We start from the raw sequence: 16181 nt of genomic DNA, 5'->3' as shown, positions 1-16181 counted from the left end.
ACTTAATTTTGGATAGACCCCAGACTTCCCATTCCCCAGTGTTGCTAAGCCTGGATATTATACAGAGCTTTCTCTCACCTTTGACATTTCTGAACGGAGAAGCAGTTTGAGCAGGTAAACGGCTTTTAGCCATTACCTTTCTTCCCTCACTTCAACCTCCTAAAAAACTGTTTTGCAAAGCTATGGGGGGGCTGTTTTAGACTTGGTGGTGCTCCTTGTATCTGCCAGATACTCTTTCCTTCTGTAACAGGGGTGCATAGCTGTGGGCCGCCCGCAGCCCTCCACCACTCCCCATGCAGCCTGCTAGCCTGCAGGCGCCCCGGTGCTGTTCTGGCCCTGCTATCAGCAGCACTGGAACAGAGAGTGGGGTCACTGGGAGTGGGGGGAGGCTCATCCTTCCCCCTCCTCCCGCAAACATGAAGCTACAGGGATTGCTGCTTTACTGCCAGTAATGGCAGCGGGAAAACAGCAGCCCTGCTTGGGGCTGCCCCAGCAACCCTGATCAGCCGGCCCTGTGTGTGTGGATGTGTGCACATGTTGGCTCCCATCCAACACCACAGCCAGCCCTCGGAGCCAAAAAGGTTGCGCGGCTGGGGTCTGCACAGAACTCGCCAATAGTGCACGCACACGCACACCCCCCCCCCCCGCCTTCCAGGCCAGAAGTAAAACGGGAGACTGATTTCCCTTCGGGTACTTCGTCCTCAGCCACTGCAAAGCACTCGGACGCAAAAGTGATACGGCGGAACGTTCTGGGGCCACAGTCCAGCCTCCATGATGGAAGGGGGGTCGGGGGGCACCAGTGGTACTAATGACTATAATGCCAGCAGGAAACACACGGGCAAGGCGCAGCAAGGAAACGCACGCCGGGGGCCCTGCGAAGGGCGCGCGCGCCCACCGCCAAGCCCAACCTCGCCCGGGCCGCCGCGGCGGAGCTCTGACGGCAAGCGGCGCTCGGCGCTCCCGCCGCGGACACGGGACGGAAGGACGGAAGGGCGCGCGGGGCTCGCAGCGGCGGAAGAAGTTAGTCGGGAAGGGCGCTTGCTTCTTTCAGAGAGGTGCAGCCACCAACTGCAGGCGCCCCCGGTAAATTCGGCAGCGGGGCAAATCCAGGCGACCCCTTTGTAGATGCCCCCCCACGCCCGACGGCCCTTCGCTAAAGCGGGGTCCGCCCCCCCCGCTGGATGCCCAGCGCGGCCCCCCTCCCAGTAAGGGGCAGAGCAGCGCCTGGTCGCCCGGCCGCGAGCGGGGAACGCGGCGGGGGGCAGCCCCGCCCGCCCGCGCCGCACTCGGCATGGAGCCAGCCGGGCCCCCGCGGTGCGACCAGCGAGCCCGGAGGCGCCGCGCGAAGCAGCCCGCAACCTCCACCCAGCAGCGGGGCGCCAAGCCGGAGGCAGCGGGGCTGGGCACCGGGGAGCGGATGTGTGCGCGGCGGGGGGCCCAAACAGGCCGGGGGCAGGCAGCCCCGCTCGCCCCCCCACGGCCACGCCAGCCTCCTCCTCCCCGCAAGGACCAGCGAAGGAGGCGGGGGGCGCGGAACCGCCCGGGGCCCGCGAGCGCGGCCGGGAGCCCCCGCCAAGGCCGCCGCCGCCGCCCCCACCTTTGTAGCGCTCCAGGACGTCCTCGTACGCCTGCACGAACTCCTTCTCCTGGCTGCGGGTCAGCGGCAGCTGCCCGGGCACGTAGCCGGCCATGGCGCTGCGGGCTGCAGCGGCGCCGGCGCCCCTCGCCCTGCCTTCGTGGCGCGCGCCGGGAAGCGGCGCTGCGCTCAGCCGGCCCGCGCCCCGCCCCGCCGCCGCGGCGCTCCCCGGCCGCCCGCCTGGCTCCGCCCGCTGCTGTCAGGGAGGCCCGGCCGGCCCCGGCCTGGCTGCGCGCCTCCCGCGGCCCGCCCCGCCGGCGAGAGGCGGCCCGGCCCGGCCCGGCGCGGCCCGGCGACGCCCGGCGCCCGGCCGGGGAACTGCGGCGCAGGCCCGGCGAGGCGAGGCGGGGCGGGGCGGCAGCGGGGGGCCGGGCGGGGGTCGCGCCGGGCCCGCGGCGCAGCGGAGCCGGAAGGGGCCGGGATCGGCCAGGGCCCGAGGGGCGAGGAGCCGGCCGCCGCGCCCTCCCGCTCCAGGCCCGGGCCCGGGCCGGGAAGAAGCGGCGCTGCCCCGGCGAGAGCAGCGGCCCGGGCCGGAGCGCGGGAGGGCTCGGAAGCCGGGAACGCAGCGGGACGGGATCCAAGCCCAGCAAGGGCGGGGAACGGCGCGCAGCCGCCTCGGGATGCCTTGCGGCCCGAGGCCCAGGAAGCCGGGCGGGGCGAAGGCGCGGGGGAGCGCCCCCGGGCGCAGGCATCCTGCCGCTGCCGCTCCAAGGGCCTCGTGCAGCGGCTGCGCCTCCCCCTCCGTAACGAATTTGCTGCAGTAGAAGACGGGACGCGCGGCGGGGAAGGCAGGAGGCTCGCGGCGCTGCCATCCCCCCAAAGAGCCCGTTTGAGGCGGGGTGATGGCTCAGTGGAAAACGTGCCCGGAAGCACCCTTCAGTCGGCAGTCAGGAACTCTCCCCGGGGCGCGGCGGACCGAAGCTCGGCCCGATGTTCTCACGGGGTCCTCTTGAGCCGCTTCTTCAGCAGAGCCTTGCCCTGGCCCGTGGAATGCCAGCGGAGGGCCCCAAGGGTGGCACCTGTCCTGCGTACCCCCTAGCACTCCCCCAGGACTAAATGAATGTGCAGCAGCAGCCCGAGGCCTATTTCAGAGTCCTGGCCTGCTGGCAATGGAAACAGTTGGTCTAAGATGGGGCTACGTGGAGGCCAAGCCCCCATCACGGAGCTCCAAAGGGCTGGGCTGCCAAAAGAGCAAGAGAGATTGGATAAACGAGATCACTTTATTTCATTCATTTATGTATTTATTTTTGAAAGCGGGAAGCCTTACTCCCTGGCATTTGCAATCCTATGCCCACTTGCTTAGGAACTCACTGGGTCTTGTTCCTGGCAAATATGCTCAGGATCAGGCTGTTTGGCTATTCTCACAAGTAACACTAAAATCAGCTTTTGCCTTTCCCATCAGTCATTTTAAATGTGAAACCTTAATGAGCTTGGATGCACATTAAAAATGGACTCCCTTTTGCTTTTTTTCCCCTGGGTGAACCTTGTTCGCCAGCAAAGGCATTCTTAGCAGCAGCTGATGAGGAAGAAAGCAACAAATCCGCCTTGGTTCCCAGAGCACAGCCACTGCAAGAATGGCTGTGCTGCTGCTTAGCTCACTTGGTGCTAATAATATTAGCAGCTGCCTGAGCCAGCAAGCCTCAGAAGGGAACACCTCTCTGTAAAGAGACATGGGTGAGCAGAGGTCTGCATTGCTGCCGATCCTACTGTAGGTCTACCCCGCTTATGATCCACCAGGCCTAAGGCAGCCCGCTAGCGGTCCAGTAAACCTGCTTTGCTGTAGCAGGAGACAGCAAGAGCGGGAGGAGAGCGGAGCAAACACCTGCGGGTAGGTTGCAAGTACCACAGGCCTGCACCATTTACCACCCCAAAGGTGACTGAGAATAGGTGAAAAGTAGCTCAACAGATGTGCCGGTTTCTGTGACTGCCACGGGTCCTGTCGGTCCCGCCGACTGGAAAAGTGCCTGCAGCAAAGCAGGATGAAGAGTTTGGGCGGCATCTGGTGGAGAAATTTGAGCAGCACAAGGCAAACAAAAGCGACAACACTGGGTGGGCAAGAGAAAGAAAGAAATTAAGGGAAAATGTCTGGCGCTGGGGGGGAAAGAAGCACGGTCAGGAATTAAGGCAGAGTTTTTGAAATGGGTGAGGTGGGGGATACCTCCCTGGCTGCTGTTGGCCCAATTATCTCCAGCTGGAGATGAAGGTGCACAGTGAGGAAAGGGATGAAAGAGCTGGGGGGCGGAGTGGCAAGGCAGCCTCCCCCGACCTGGTGACCTCCAGATGTGTTGGACTACAACTTCCATAATTCCAAGCCAGCATGACCACTGGCTATGCCAGCTGGGAATTATGGGAGTTGTAGTCCTACACATCTGGTGGACACTAGGCTGGGGAAGGCTGTGGCAGGGAGGGTGGGGGGAAAGCTCTGTGTGTAGGCGGTGGGGAATCTGACATTTCCCTTGGTGCAGCATCCAGAGGCAGCCCTACTGAGACAAGGCAAGACAGTTGCATCAGCCGGCAAACTTTGACTGCCGCAATGAGTGGCAAGTTGAGATGGGCATATCTGACCCACAGCTGGGGTGCAGTTCAGTGGGGAGAACTTTCAAGTGAATGGTGCCCTTTGTTCGTTACTATGCGTCTTGGGCACCTGGATTACCTGCCTTGAGCAGCAAAATGTCTTGGACACTCTGGGGAGCTTCAGAAATGAACAGGTATCCTGCACGCACAGTCACAGAGAGGGTTTTTCACTAATGTAAGAGTGGATAACAAATTCAACAGAAGAACTCTGCCTGGTGAAAACATTACCTTTCTAATGTAATCTCTGCACAACAGAGATTTTCAAAACCTTAGGGGGTTTGGGGGTGGGTGGGAACCCCTTGTGAAGGGGTATCCTGTTTCCAGATGGGGACAGGCAGTTCAGAGAGAGAGAGAGAGAGCGTGCACACGCACGCACACACATTCTCTCTCTCCCCCTCCCCCCCATGCGCCTGTAACCACAGCAACCAACAGAATGGTTACTCAGCCATCTGTGTTGCCCCGGCAACGTGCAAAGCACCTTCTTCCCTTGCAATTTCTCTCTCTCCCAAGCTGACTGTCCTAACAATTTCCTTGGTGTTCTCCAGCAAGCCTATCCTGAATGCCTGAGGGAGGGGGCGTTCGGAGAAGCTCTTGTGAGGCAATCTGAGAGGTGCGTCTTTTGCAAGGGCAACTGAGGCACAACGTAAGAGAGTTGCTCCTTTTGTGGACAGCAGTAAGATGAAATGCAACGATGCTTGATATTCACATGGAGCCTTGTCTAAGGCTGTGCAAAGTAAGGTATTTTGCAGCTTCCCTATGAAGCAGAGGAGGGATCTAAACTAGAACTACACTATGAGTAGTTGGGAGGGGGAGAGCTGGATGCTCCCCATGGCCAGGCTTCCCCGTTCTCCTGCCCACACACACACCACACAAAGCATATCCTTTTAACAATGTTTTTCTCCCAGTAGGCTCTGTGACCAGTAACTCCCACTGGGAGAAAAATAGTTTTTTAAAATGTGGTTTGGAGTGGGAAAGCTAAAGATGAGAAGTGAGCTCTCTCTAAATGCACACACTTTACAGGGAACTGGCAGAGCCTGGGTTGGATCCTGCCAATACCACATCTAGTTGCATCCTAGCAGCACAATCCTATGCATGTCTACTCAGAAGTAAACTGTACTAAGTTCAATAGGACTTCTTGCAAGTAAGTGTGTACAGGATTGCGCCTCGGTGTTGAAAGCATTTTCCGCACATTTTCCCAGTAATCCTTACAACAGCCCTGTAATGCAAGCCAGTGTTATTCAGTTCACATTACAAATAGGGAACTGAGGTTGAGAGACAGCAGCTTGCCTAAAGACACCTTGTCAGTTTATGGCTAAGCCTGGAAGCTGGAGGCTACTAGTTCATAGCACAAGCTCTAAGGGCACAATCCTATACATGCTGGGAGTTGTAGGCCCTTTCTCTGTCTAAACACGCATAGGATTGTGCTCTTAATCAGTTCTCATATGAGGGACTGTAAAACATTTTGTTCTTTTCAGAACATTAGATGTTGGCACAATCCAGCCAGATTCAAGCACAATGAAGCCCTATCAACAGTGCTTAGCTCTCCCATTGGAAACAGTACTTTGAAGTACTCGGCTGGGTTGTGCCCAATATATATATAAGAGACTAAAATTGCTTTTACCTGTCAGCCATCTGGAAGGCATTTGGCTCTGTGGCTGAGATAAAATAGCATTTGCAAACAGCAGAGAGGGGGGACTCTCATGGGATGCTGACAAAATGTAGCTGCGAGGTGGACAAGGGGAGTCGGTTGGGTCAGGGGGCATGCCTCCAAGTGGGCCAAGGCGTACCAAAGGCTATATATTGCAGGAGGCTGGAGAAAGATGGGACTTCGAAGGCAAAGAAAGACAGTGGGTGGGTGGGTGGGAAATCCACCCAGGGCAGGGCTGGGCCAGGCCAGCATCACTGGGCTTCTGCAGGGCCCCACTGTCAAACCCGGGAACCCTTCAGCCCCTTCTCCGGCTCCTCCCTGCCACTCCTCTGCCTGAGCAAACGGGAGCAGGAGCAGCAGGGTGCTCCCCACCCCCTGCTTCTGGCATCCTTGCAGACCAGCGCCAGTGGAGGAGCACAAGCAAATGGGCAGGGCAAGGGGGGGAGCCCCCCACTGGGGGCATCTTGCCCATGGGCCCCCTGAAACCTGGGGCAGGCAGTGGCCCAGGGCCCACAGATGGGGAAGCTAGCCACATTCCAAACTGACCAAATCTCTGGAGAGAGCGCCTCTTCCTCATGGAGGAGTGCCAGCAGAGGCTTCCCCAGGACTCGTGGGCAGCACCTCCCTTCTCCCTGGAAGCGATGGTTGGGGCAGGGGTCTGGCAGGGAGGACCCCAGGGAGCACTCCTAACCTCAGTGGCACAGCATGGGAAGGGGGGCTCGATCCCTCCACCCCACGCTACACTGCCAGTCCTGGACCTGAGCGCTGCTGTCGTGAGGGGAGGTTTTGGTGCTGGCTCTGCACGAGCTGCTCATCCAGCCCCTCACCTGGACAGTGTAGCAGGGACAGGAGTCACGCGCCACTCCTCCATGGGCATCTAGGAGAGGGGTCTTTCCTCTTGCTGAAATGGGGAAGCGGGGAGAGAATAAAAGTGGCCCTTTCCCCTTGTCGTATCTGCGGAATAGGGGTGAGCAACCTGGCCCCTCTGGAACCAATTCACCCCCCACCTGCCCCACCATTCTCTCTTTACTGTGAAGGCTTTTACATGGTTCCTGATATTCTGCACCTATAAGACGACTTTGTGCGTGCACAATTCGCACCAGGAAGCTGGCAGTTGTCTCTTTATTCAAAATGAAGTAATATTTTTCTGCATACCTGGGAGTCCACCAATTATGCAGAACCCCCTTCCTCATCTGTAGGTGGCCCCATTTCACTGCCCTACTGAATGGCATGGGACCATCCCATTTGCAACTGGAGAGAATAACTGTAATATGCTTAAGTTCTTATCATCTTAGAAACAAACTGGATTCTGCTACAGTTTGTCTACAGGGTGGGGAATCTGAAACCAAGAGTCTTTAAAAGACTCCAGCCCAGATTCCAGAGCACTATTGCCTTTTAACGGATTTCCGCCCATTTTGCACAGAAGGGAATATTTATTTACTTCCAATAAATAAAAATTAAGAAGATACTGGATTTTCTTTTAAAATTCCCCCCGCAAAAGTGGAAATGTGTGGAAAAACCTGCTGTTAAATTGATTATCTCATTTTAAATTTGCATGATGGGATGTTAAATACCACTGAGTATGAATTTGCAAAATATATTTTGGATGTTCCCCAAAATGGTGGCATCTCCCTATCAGTAAACCCAGATGTTAAGCTAGATACACACAATGCAAAATAGTGTCCAAAATAGAAATTCCACCTGCCTATATTGTTCAGCCCTCTACGTGGCATTTGTCAAATGCTTTACTGCTGCATGAAGGGGGAAAGTTTGCCCACATACATTATTTTAAGCAGCCCACCTCTTTTATTTTAAGATCCCTTACCTCAGACCATCAGCTTACCATAAAACTAACTCCTTTTTTTAGTGCAGTCCAACTCCAGAACAGATGCTGCAGGAGTTCTGCACACAGTGCCGCTTACTTCAGCTGTCAGGCTTGCCCTAAAATAAGTAGAGCGTCTGTTACGTCAAGCGTGTGTGAGTTGCGTCTAGCACACCAGTGAAGCAAACACGGGGATAGCGCCTGGACAATTTCAATGCAGCCTGACCTAAATGTTTGCCTCCCTGTTGTTTTCGATTGCCTGTGTTTTAATTTTGCCCCAGTGCTAATTAATGGCAGTTATTATTACTTATCACCATTTCCATAGCCTGTTTCGGTGCATGAAATTCTCTTCCTTCCCCCGCCACCTTGACTGAATTTATCCCCAAAACTCCCTTCAAGGGGGTTTACTAGATTGAAAGATGAGGATCCTCTTAGCTGAGCAACCCTTTTCACCTGGGGCTCTGACCAACCATGGTTCTCTGCCAAGTGGTTAATATTAAATGTGCATGCATTTAAATGGATTAATGACATGCAAACTAACAAGAGCCAGGAAAGGTCCCATCCCCCCATGGGAGAAGTACAAGCAAATGATTCCTTTGCACATGGGCCTGCTGGCACATCTCCAGCCTGGCTGCAATGTGGAAATATTAACTAGAATAGTTGCAAATAACACATAGCATGAAGTGCAAAGAAATTTGCAACTTCATCTGGTAAAGGAGATTCCTTCTCCTCCGGGTCCTAAACTGCTTTCCCCACCAGCACAGCCCTTCCAGTCCTCAAATTCAACGAACCACCAACGGTGTGTGTACATATGAATGACGTTCATAAGTCTGTCAAAGGGCAGCACTTAACCTCCTTGTATCCTGCTTGACTAAACAAGATGCTGAGTTTGGAGCATACAAGAGGCTGCGTATTGGCATACTTTAATTCAAATGTATGCAATTTCTAAATTACTTCCTCGCTAGAACAGACAAACACCTTTGGGCGAGGAACTGGTCTAACTTTAGAGAAGGGACTTCTGAGACCAGAGCAGGAAGACAACACAGCAACATGACCGGGGTGGTGTTCGCACTCATGCACACCTCAGCTTTGGTAATGAGGCTGGACAGCCGCCTGTTGGGGATGCTCTGACCTGGATTCCTGCATTGCGCAGGGGCTGGTCTCGATGGTCTCGTAGGCCCCTTCTAACCCTACTGTTCTATGATTCTATGACTTGGACAAAGAAGTAGGCAGCAGACTTATCAAAATTTTCTGATTCTATAAATCCAGGAAGGACTGCAGTCGCTTTAGAGGATAAACTAGGACAGGAACAGTGAGATTAAATTACTACGGTTTGATGCAAACATCTGTTTGCCAGATGTCTCTTATTTGAAGGGAATGTCACTTTTCCAATCAGACAAAATGGATTTCCCTAATTTTACAACACTGTGCATTCAATTCCCTAGCCACTGCACTCCTTGTTTGAGCAGTTGTGATCTAGACAGTCATAAAACTGATCCACAAAAAACAGTCACTTTTTCTAGTGTCCATTTGTACTCTGTAGCTTTCCCAAATCTAACTCCTCTGGAAGGTGGGCCACATTAATATTTCTTACTCTTCAAACAATGTGGCGGGCGAATCCATGATACTAGCAGAAGAGCTCCCCCGCTGCCACCCCCAGCCCTCTAATGAAGTGGGTGTTATTAATGCTGAAGTCAGCCATCATCCACCCCTGCATTCATGGAAACTTCTCCTTTGTGTGGGGTGGGGAGGGAGGGGGGCTGAAAAAGCAGACGACCGTGACAGTGCGAGGAGACGGTCCACTGCGCCTTCGCTGCAGTTTCACTTTGGAACCATTTGGATGCCAACCTGAGTGATGGAATATGTCAGGCCTGCAGTGGAAAGGAAAACCTTCGCTGCCTGTGACAAAATTTGCAAGGAACCAGCTCAGGAAGCTCAGAGACCACTCCGTTATCCTCACCTGTTCACTGTGTTGTAAACATGCTCTTTGACTATACAAAACAGCCTTCTCTCTCCCTCCGCTATTCTATACCTTGATAGCGATGGGTGCTGGCTTAATAACTTTGATGGGAAGGCAGCTACTCAGCGCTACTGAAACGGGTGTCATTCGCCACCTGCTTGGATGGGGGATGAAGGAAACAATTTGGCAGACACAACAGCTGGCTGACGAGGGCTGGGTTGCATAGGCATGTTGTTGCTTTGTGGGGGACTGATGCAGTTTCAAGACTAATATTGCCTCCCTGGACACCACTTGGCTCAACCTGAACATCTGCAAATAAACAGAGATCACAAAAACAGTGGAGGCTTCCAGTGGTCTTTGCTCATAAGGAACCTGAAGCTGCCTTGAAACATCTTTACTCGGTGTGCTGCATGAACCAAGACTTGCATCCTGCTCCTCCTTTAAGGATGTGTCTAGATGTGCCATACGGTGCTTGTCTGTTTTGCCCCATAAGGCAACTAGCAAAAACAGCATGGGGAGAACAGGTTAACTCCCCCTCCCTCAGCCCAAATGGGGGCACCCTAAAGCTGCATTTACCCCTTTAAAAATAAAGTGGGAGCTTTGACTACAGCTCTCCCGCTGCCCTGACTGTTTGGGTCCTCCGAGCAGACTGAGCGGGGCTTCCGGTGCTCCCCCATCTCCGCACCATTCAGGTCGGCTCCTGCGTCGATTCAACACGACAATCCATCCCGTCAGGTGTTCCCACGCCCTTCGGCACTGAGAATGAGCCAGTAGTAGCCGCTGGCGCCTTGGCCCTGGCTGCCATGTTCTCACGGGCACAGGTGAGTGCCTGCTGTTCCACAATGAAAATGGCGCCCCTCCAGCCCCCCCTCAGCAGCAAAGGGCCAAGGGAAGCCCCAGAGCCGCAAGCCAAGAGGTTGCTCGCCCCCTCCCTTCTTGCTCTGCTGCAGCCTAACCCTATAAGGGCACCCGCACTGTGACTGCAGTGCAGCAGCAAACGAGGGACCAGGTGCCCCAGCGACCTCCGGAGCGCTTGCCCCCGCTGAGAGGCGCCGGGCAGCCCCAGCCCTCCTTGACCCTGGGCCGGCTGATGAGGCCCCCCTCTGTGACCAGCTCGCTGCTCCCTGCAGGGTCGACACTGTATGCTCGGGTGGGGAGCAGAAGCGCCTGCCGCAGGGAGCGGGTTGCTCGGAGTAGGCGCGGCAGCGGAGGCGCAGCCGGGCTTCCTCAGAGAGAGCGGTGCAAGAGGAAACAGGGCGGCTGAGATGGGCACAAGATGGATCCAGCTGGGGGAGAAGCGAGGGTGGGAGGGTGTGCCAGGGAGATACAGGAATAGGGAAAGGAAGTAGCGGAATCTGAGGAGGAGACAAATGCTGCATTCATACCATCGCCGTTTCTTGCCTTTCTGGAACTGCCACTGGAGGCAAATTTGCTAAACCCTCCTGGTCCACTTTTCAGCTTCCCAGTCGGGCTCTTCCTCCTGCTGACGGAGCCTCATTGCTACGCAATGGGCGCTCTAAAACTGTGATGCCTTCCAGTGTTCTAGCTTGGGGGAATGAGCATTGTTGCTCATTGGTGCCAACCCTTGCAACAGGAGGTGCTGCCGCACCACTGCGGGGCTTGCATCGCCCCCTGGCAGTTTAGTCTGAAATCTAAGTTAAAGCCAATTCACACGTCAGGCCACAAAGCTGGGTTTGCCGCAGAATTGATGCTGGACAGGGAGCTATGGCCAACCTCCCTCTCAGATGGTGTATATATTTCCAAACACTCGGCTGTCTGAAATAGTACAGGCCAAAAACAAGTTGACTCACAAGTAGAATGCAACTCCATTCGAAAAAAATAACACAAAACATTCCTGCACACAGAAAGCTAGCTAGAACTCTTCTCCATGACATTTACTATGCGGAGGGAGGTTTTTGTGTGTGAAGGATCCATTCAGTTATGTGCACCTCCACCTGCTGGCTCAAACGATGCAGCCCTGAGACAAGTCTATCACTTCAGGGCCAAACAACACATTAGGCAGGAGGAGATACAAGACTGGACCTCCCACCTTTCCATTTTATTTTTTTGCTGAAATGCAGCTGCCCTTTTGAGGGTGGGGGCTAACAGGAGGTGGAGGGCTGTTAATCCTCCCCCCATGCTGCTTTCCCTGTCAAAATCACACACCTGCAAACAGATGCTTGCCCTGTGGGGGTGGGGAACACAGGACTGCTCTCGTCCTCCTCCTCATCTTCAGCATGCAGCATCCTCATGCACAGAGTGCTTTAGAGCGTTCAAGGCACTTCACAGACATTCCTGCAGAGATCCTTACAACAACCCTGTATGGCAGGTCAGCATAATTATCCCCCTCATCTCGCTGAGGCAGCAGCGGTGGGGGGAGCTGAGCTGAGGAAGACAGAATGGCCAAAAGTCACCTCATGCAGGCTGAGGTGAGATCTGAAGTACGGACGTTTTGGTTCCCACTAGGCTACACTAGCCTGCATCTGGATTATGGTGTGACTCCTATTCATTTCAATGGGGCATGAACAGGAAACAGAACTACTGCAATGTACTGTAAGTGGGGCAGGCCTCGAAGATGGTCTGGAAGCTTCAGTTCGCACCAGACATGGCAGCCAGGTGACTAAGTGGGGCTGGGTGAATGGAACACATCTTGGCGGTCTTAAGACAGCTGCACTGGTTCCTGGTCTGTTTCCATTCAAGGAGCTGGTTTAAACTTTAAAACCAAAGTGGCTTGGGGCCAGGTTACCATACAGGCCACCTCCTCCCACACAAAGCTGCCCCCTTACTGAGAGCCTTTTCAGCAGCCCTTCTTCAGGACCCACACCTTCAGACGTAAGCCAAGCTCTCTCAGTTGTGGCATCCTGATGCTGGAATGGTCTCCACAGAGCACAAAGTCTGTTGTCTTTTTGGTGCCAGATGACGAGCTTTTTATTTCCTCAGGCCTTAGGGAAGTGGTGTTTTATGTTATGTCCTTTTGCTGCTACTTTTTAAAAGTATTCATAACTTGGATACTGTTATCATGTATTCATTGTTGTAGTCGTCTTTTATTATGTTAGTCAATCTGACAGTTTTTAATCATAGGAAGGAAGGAAGGAAGGAAGGAAGGAAGGAAGGAAGGAAGGAAGGCAGGCAGGCAGGCAGGCAGGCAGGCAGGCAGGCAGGCAGGCAGATAGAGTTCCCCAACAGACAGACAGACAGACAGACAGACAGAGTTCCCCACTGGGCCATCCTCTCATTTCCAAGCATTTTCTTGAATTGCTTCAGGCAAACTAGCATTTACTTAGATGAGATGCTCTTCACTGGCCCTAAACAATTGGTGGCAAACGCAGCCCACCAGCCATAGACTGGTGCCACGTGCTTAGCAACCAACCCCACCTGTTTTTGCAGTCTCAGGTAGGCAGCAAAAGCAGGAGGTGTGTCACCATTCATGACGGGTGAGCTTGCTCAGCTTGGTGGGTCACCAACTGTGCAGACTTGCTCTTCACTGTAGCAATACTAAATAAATATTTCTGTCTAAGTGGCAATAACAGAACAGCAAATAAATTATCATAAACGGCATAAACCTGAGAGACAAGATAAACACCTAGGTTAAAATGCATTAGACAAAACCAGGAATGAATCTGCCTTTGATTTTAGTAGTGGTGGTCACTGGAGAAGGGAGACTGATAGACACCAGACCACCGAGGTTGCACTTCCAAATGGTGAGTCTCTTCCCAATGCACAAAGGCCAAACAGGTCCTTTATCTGACATGGAAGTCTAACTCATGGGGAACTGAATGGTCATGGTAGATGAAAAAACTGACAGAAATCTTTGATGAACCAGAGCAAAAGTCTTCCAGGAAGTTCCACAAGAAAGATAAAATGTTCCACTTTCCATTTCAAAGATGGTGCCTGTTTGTTCAACTATGTATCATTCATATGTAAGTATATATAATGTAGGCTAAAAACTGACCCTCTCCCTCACTCCACGCACACACTAACTGAGCAGCTGCGATGTTATGGAATGATGACAAACGCTCCAACTACTTGGGATAAATGAATCAGCAATGGAACATTGACAGTGCATTTTTTTGTGAAGAATATCAATAGTCGAGCTGAATAGCAGGAAAAACTTTATCCAGGGACAGGAGGAGCTGTGTGTTCTTGTCAGGAAGTTGAACAGGCGGAAATAGAAGAATGCACAGGCAATGGGGTGCTTGAAAATGGGAAACTGAAGAGAACAGAGTCAAGTAGAGTTGGGGACCTAAATTTTATATACTGATTAGAACTAGCCAGCCTAATCTTTGACTGCCTCTTTTCTCCCTTCTTCTTTAATTCTATATCAGATGAAAGACTCCCACCTGACTCGGTGCATTCATTGATTCATTGTCAAAGATTTCTCCAGCCTTGAGAAAATGGTTGTTTATTCACTGAATGACTTCATGCCAGGCCAAAAGCCCACCCAGCTAGATCATGCCTCCCCCCATTCCAGAGGTCTTCCCGCTGTTTATGATAAGGTTCCAAGGCCATGGGTAGTCCCTTTTGCATTGCACCGTCTGAAAAACCTGATCTATGGGCTGAGAAACATCACCAGAAAAAGAAAGTGGTCAGTGACTATCTACACCAGAAATTCCCAAACTGACAGGAAAGGGCAGCAAGAATGAATGACTGGATTTACTGATTTTTTTATCCTTCCAGCATATGTTCAGTGTCCTGTCTGGCCCATGTCCAAACTCAGACACCTCCTCCTTGGACAGGGATCCAGCTGGTGCTGAGTCCAAAGATCCTATGGGGGGCCCAGATTCCAGTGATACCCCAGTATCCCAGGAGAGGCTGCACCAGGCTTATCTGTAGAGGAGGACCAGGGAGAGTCTACAGAGAAGGACTCTGATGCACCTGTGTGAGCGGTCTGGGCTTCGAAACCGGAGGGAAATGTCAAACCGCCTCCCCGCCCCCAAGAGCTCCGACCCCAGAAGAGGCAGACACAGGAGGCCAGCCAACAACAAAGTGCCCGCCTCAAGGCCCAAAAGAACTGGACTTCTCAGGAGTAAATGGCTCCTTGAGAGTAACGGCCTCCTCAGGAGTAGGGAGGCCTTGAAGGCTGGACTAACTAGCTGTAGCTCGGCCTAGGCAAGGTCTGGGAGACCGGGCAAGATCAGCTCCCAGCTACGAACTGCTAGCTGCTGGAACAACGCTGGTGTTCAGCTTGGCCCTTTACAATCCAGCTTCTTGGCCTTGTTGCCCACGCTAGCTGACCTCTTGTGTTATGGACAGCTGGAATCAGTGGAGGCTGGTGGCTCCGACATCAGTGGGGCATTGATTCTGCTCTGGGTTTTAGCCAGAACCAGTCAGAAGCACCCTGGATAGCTCCTTTAGAGTTCTGACTGGTTCTGACTGAAACCCAGAGCAGATTCACTGCCCCACTGACATTGGTCTGGAAGCTGCCAGACCTTGCTTCTGGAATTACACCTGCCCTTGGACTGCTCCGTCATGCTTGACCTCAGCTTTTCTGGACTGCCCTGATACTCAGCTGCTTTTGTTATTCTTCTGGCTTTGGCTGGCCCAGACTGTGCAGCACACACTTGCTTCAACCTCCAGTCAGGAGCCAAGGTGGGCCTCTGCCTAGGCAGGACAAGCAAGTTTCCTGGCGGAGCACAAATTCAAACCCAGATCCCCCAGCTTGCCTGACACGTTGCCAACTACCCTTTTACACCAGGATCCCACACCAGGATAGCTTGACCACAGTAGTCCAGGCACTGCTTACCTCACATCTGCCCACCAGGGCAGAATTTGGGGCAGAGGTCCAGGGCCCACTCAGCAGGATGGACTCGATGGCCTTGTAGGCCCCTTGCAACCCTACTGTTCTAAGGGCCTCCAAGCCCAGCAGCGCTGGCTGGCCACATTCTGGATTAACACACTTAGCCTGCAATCCTATATGCACTTACCTGTGAGTAAGTCTCGCTGAATTCACTGGGGGTTACATCTGAGTAGACATGCCTAGGATTGCACTGTTAACTATTTAAACTATTTAAACCCCAATACACACCCCATTAAGTCTGGACTCTGGTCCTAGAACAGTACCTGATGAGTCTAAAGTTACCTAACTGCACCACTGTTACCTGCCCTCCGAGGAGTCTGTCTGTTGCATCTCTGCATCAGTTACTGGTCCAAGCTTACTTCCTTGCAGTCAGGAGGCTCACACAGAGCAGTGTCTTGCACAGAAACTCAGGGGGCGGGCAGGCGTCTCTGACAGCAGATGATTCCCACCCTTTCACATCTTTGGCTGGGAGATGCTGAGAGTTGTAGTCCAACACACCCGGAGGGCACCAGGCTGGGGAAGGTGGTTCTAGGTATTGACCTGACTCTACCTTACTTTTCATTGTCCCCTATTTTGGGTACTTCATACCTAGACAGCAAGGATGGCCCACTGGAAGACTACACACAGGCTGTGTTCAAACTCTCAAAGACATTTTTCTTGTCTTGGCCCTTGGCAATTGCACCTTGATGAGTAGAGCTGTTGCCCAATCAAAAAAAACTGTCAAACCCCCAAAGAATCTGAGTT

General features: G+C 53.4%; 1 protein-coding gene across 2 annotated transcripts in view; it reads right to left on the bottom strand.

Annotated features, from left to right (window-relative positions):
• Positions 1 to 1798, bottom strand: part of MACF1 (microtubule actin crosslinking factor 1) — a 334205-nt gene extending 332407 nt beyond the window's left edge. For both annotated transcript variants that reach the window (XM_084816162.1, XM_084816155.1), the window contains exon 1: positions 1598 to 1798. In XM_084816162.1, the coding sequence (XP_084672288.1) occupies positions 1598 to 1691 (94 nt within the window). In that variant the 5' untranslated portion in view covers positions 1692 to 1798. The remainder of the gene's footprint in view (positions 1 to 1597) is intronic.
• Between the last annotated feature and the right edge of the window lie 14383 nt (positions 1799 to 16181).

Source organism: Heloderma suspectum, chromosome 10 (genome assembly GCF_057233095.1).
Source record: "Heloderma suspectum isolate Gila_16-S chromosome 10, 16-S_ref, whole genome shotgun sequence".
Lineage (NCBI taxonomy): Eukaryota > Metazoa > Chordata > Lepidosauria > Squamata > Helodermatidae > Heloderma > Heloderma suspectum.
Note: the sequence above shows the minus strand (reverse complement) of the source record. Positions and strands in the feature narration are given on the sequence as shown.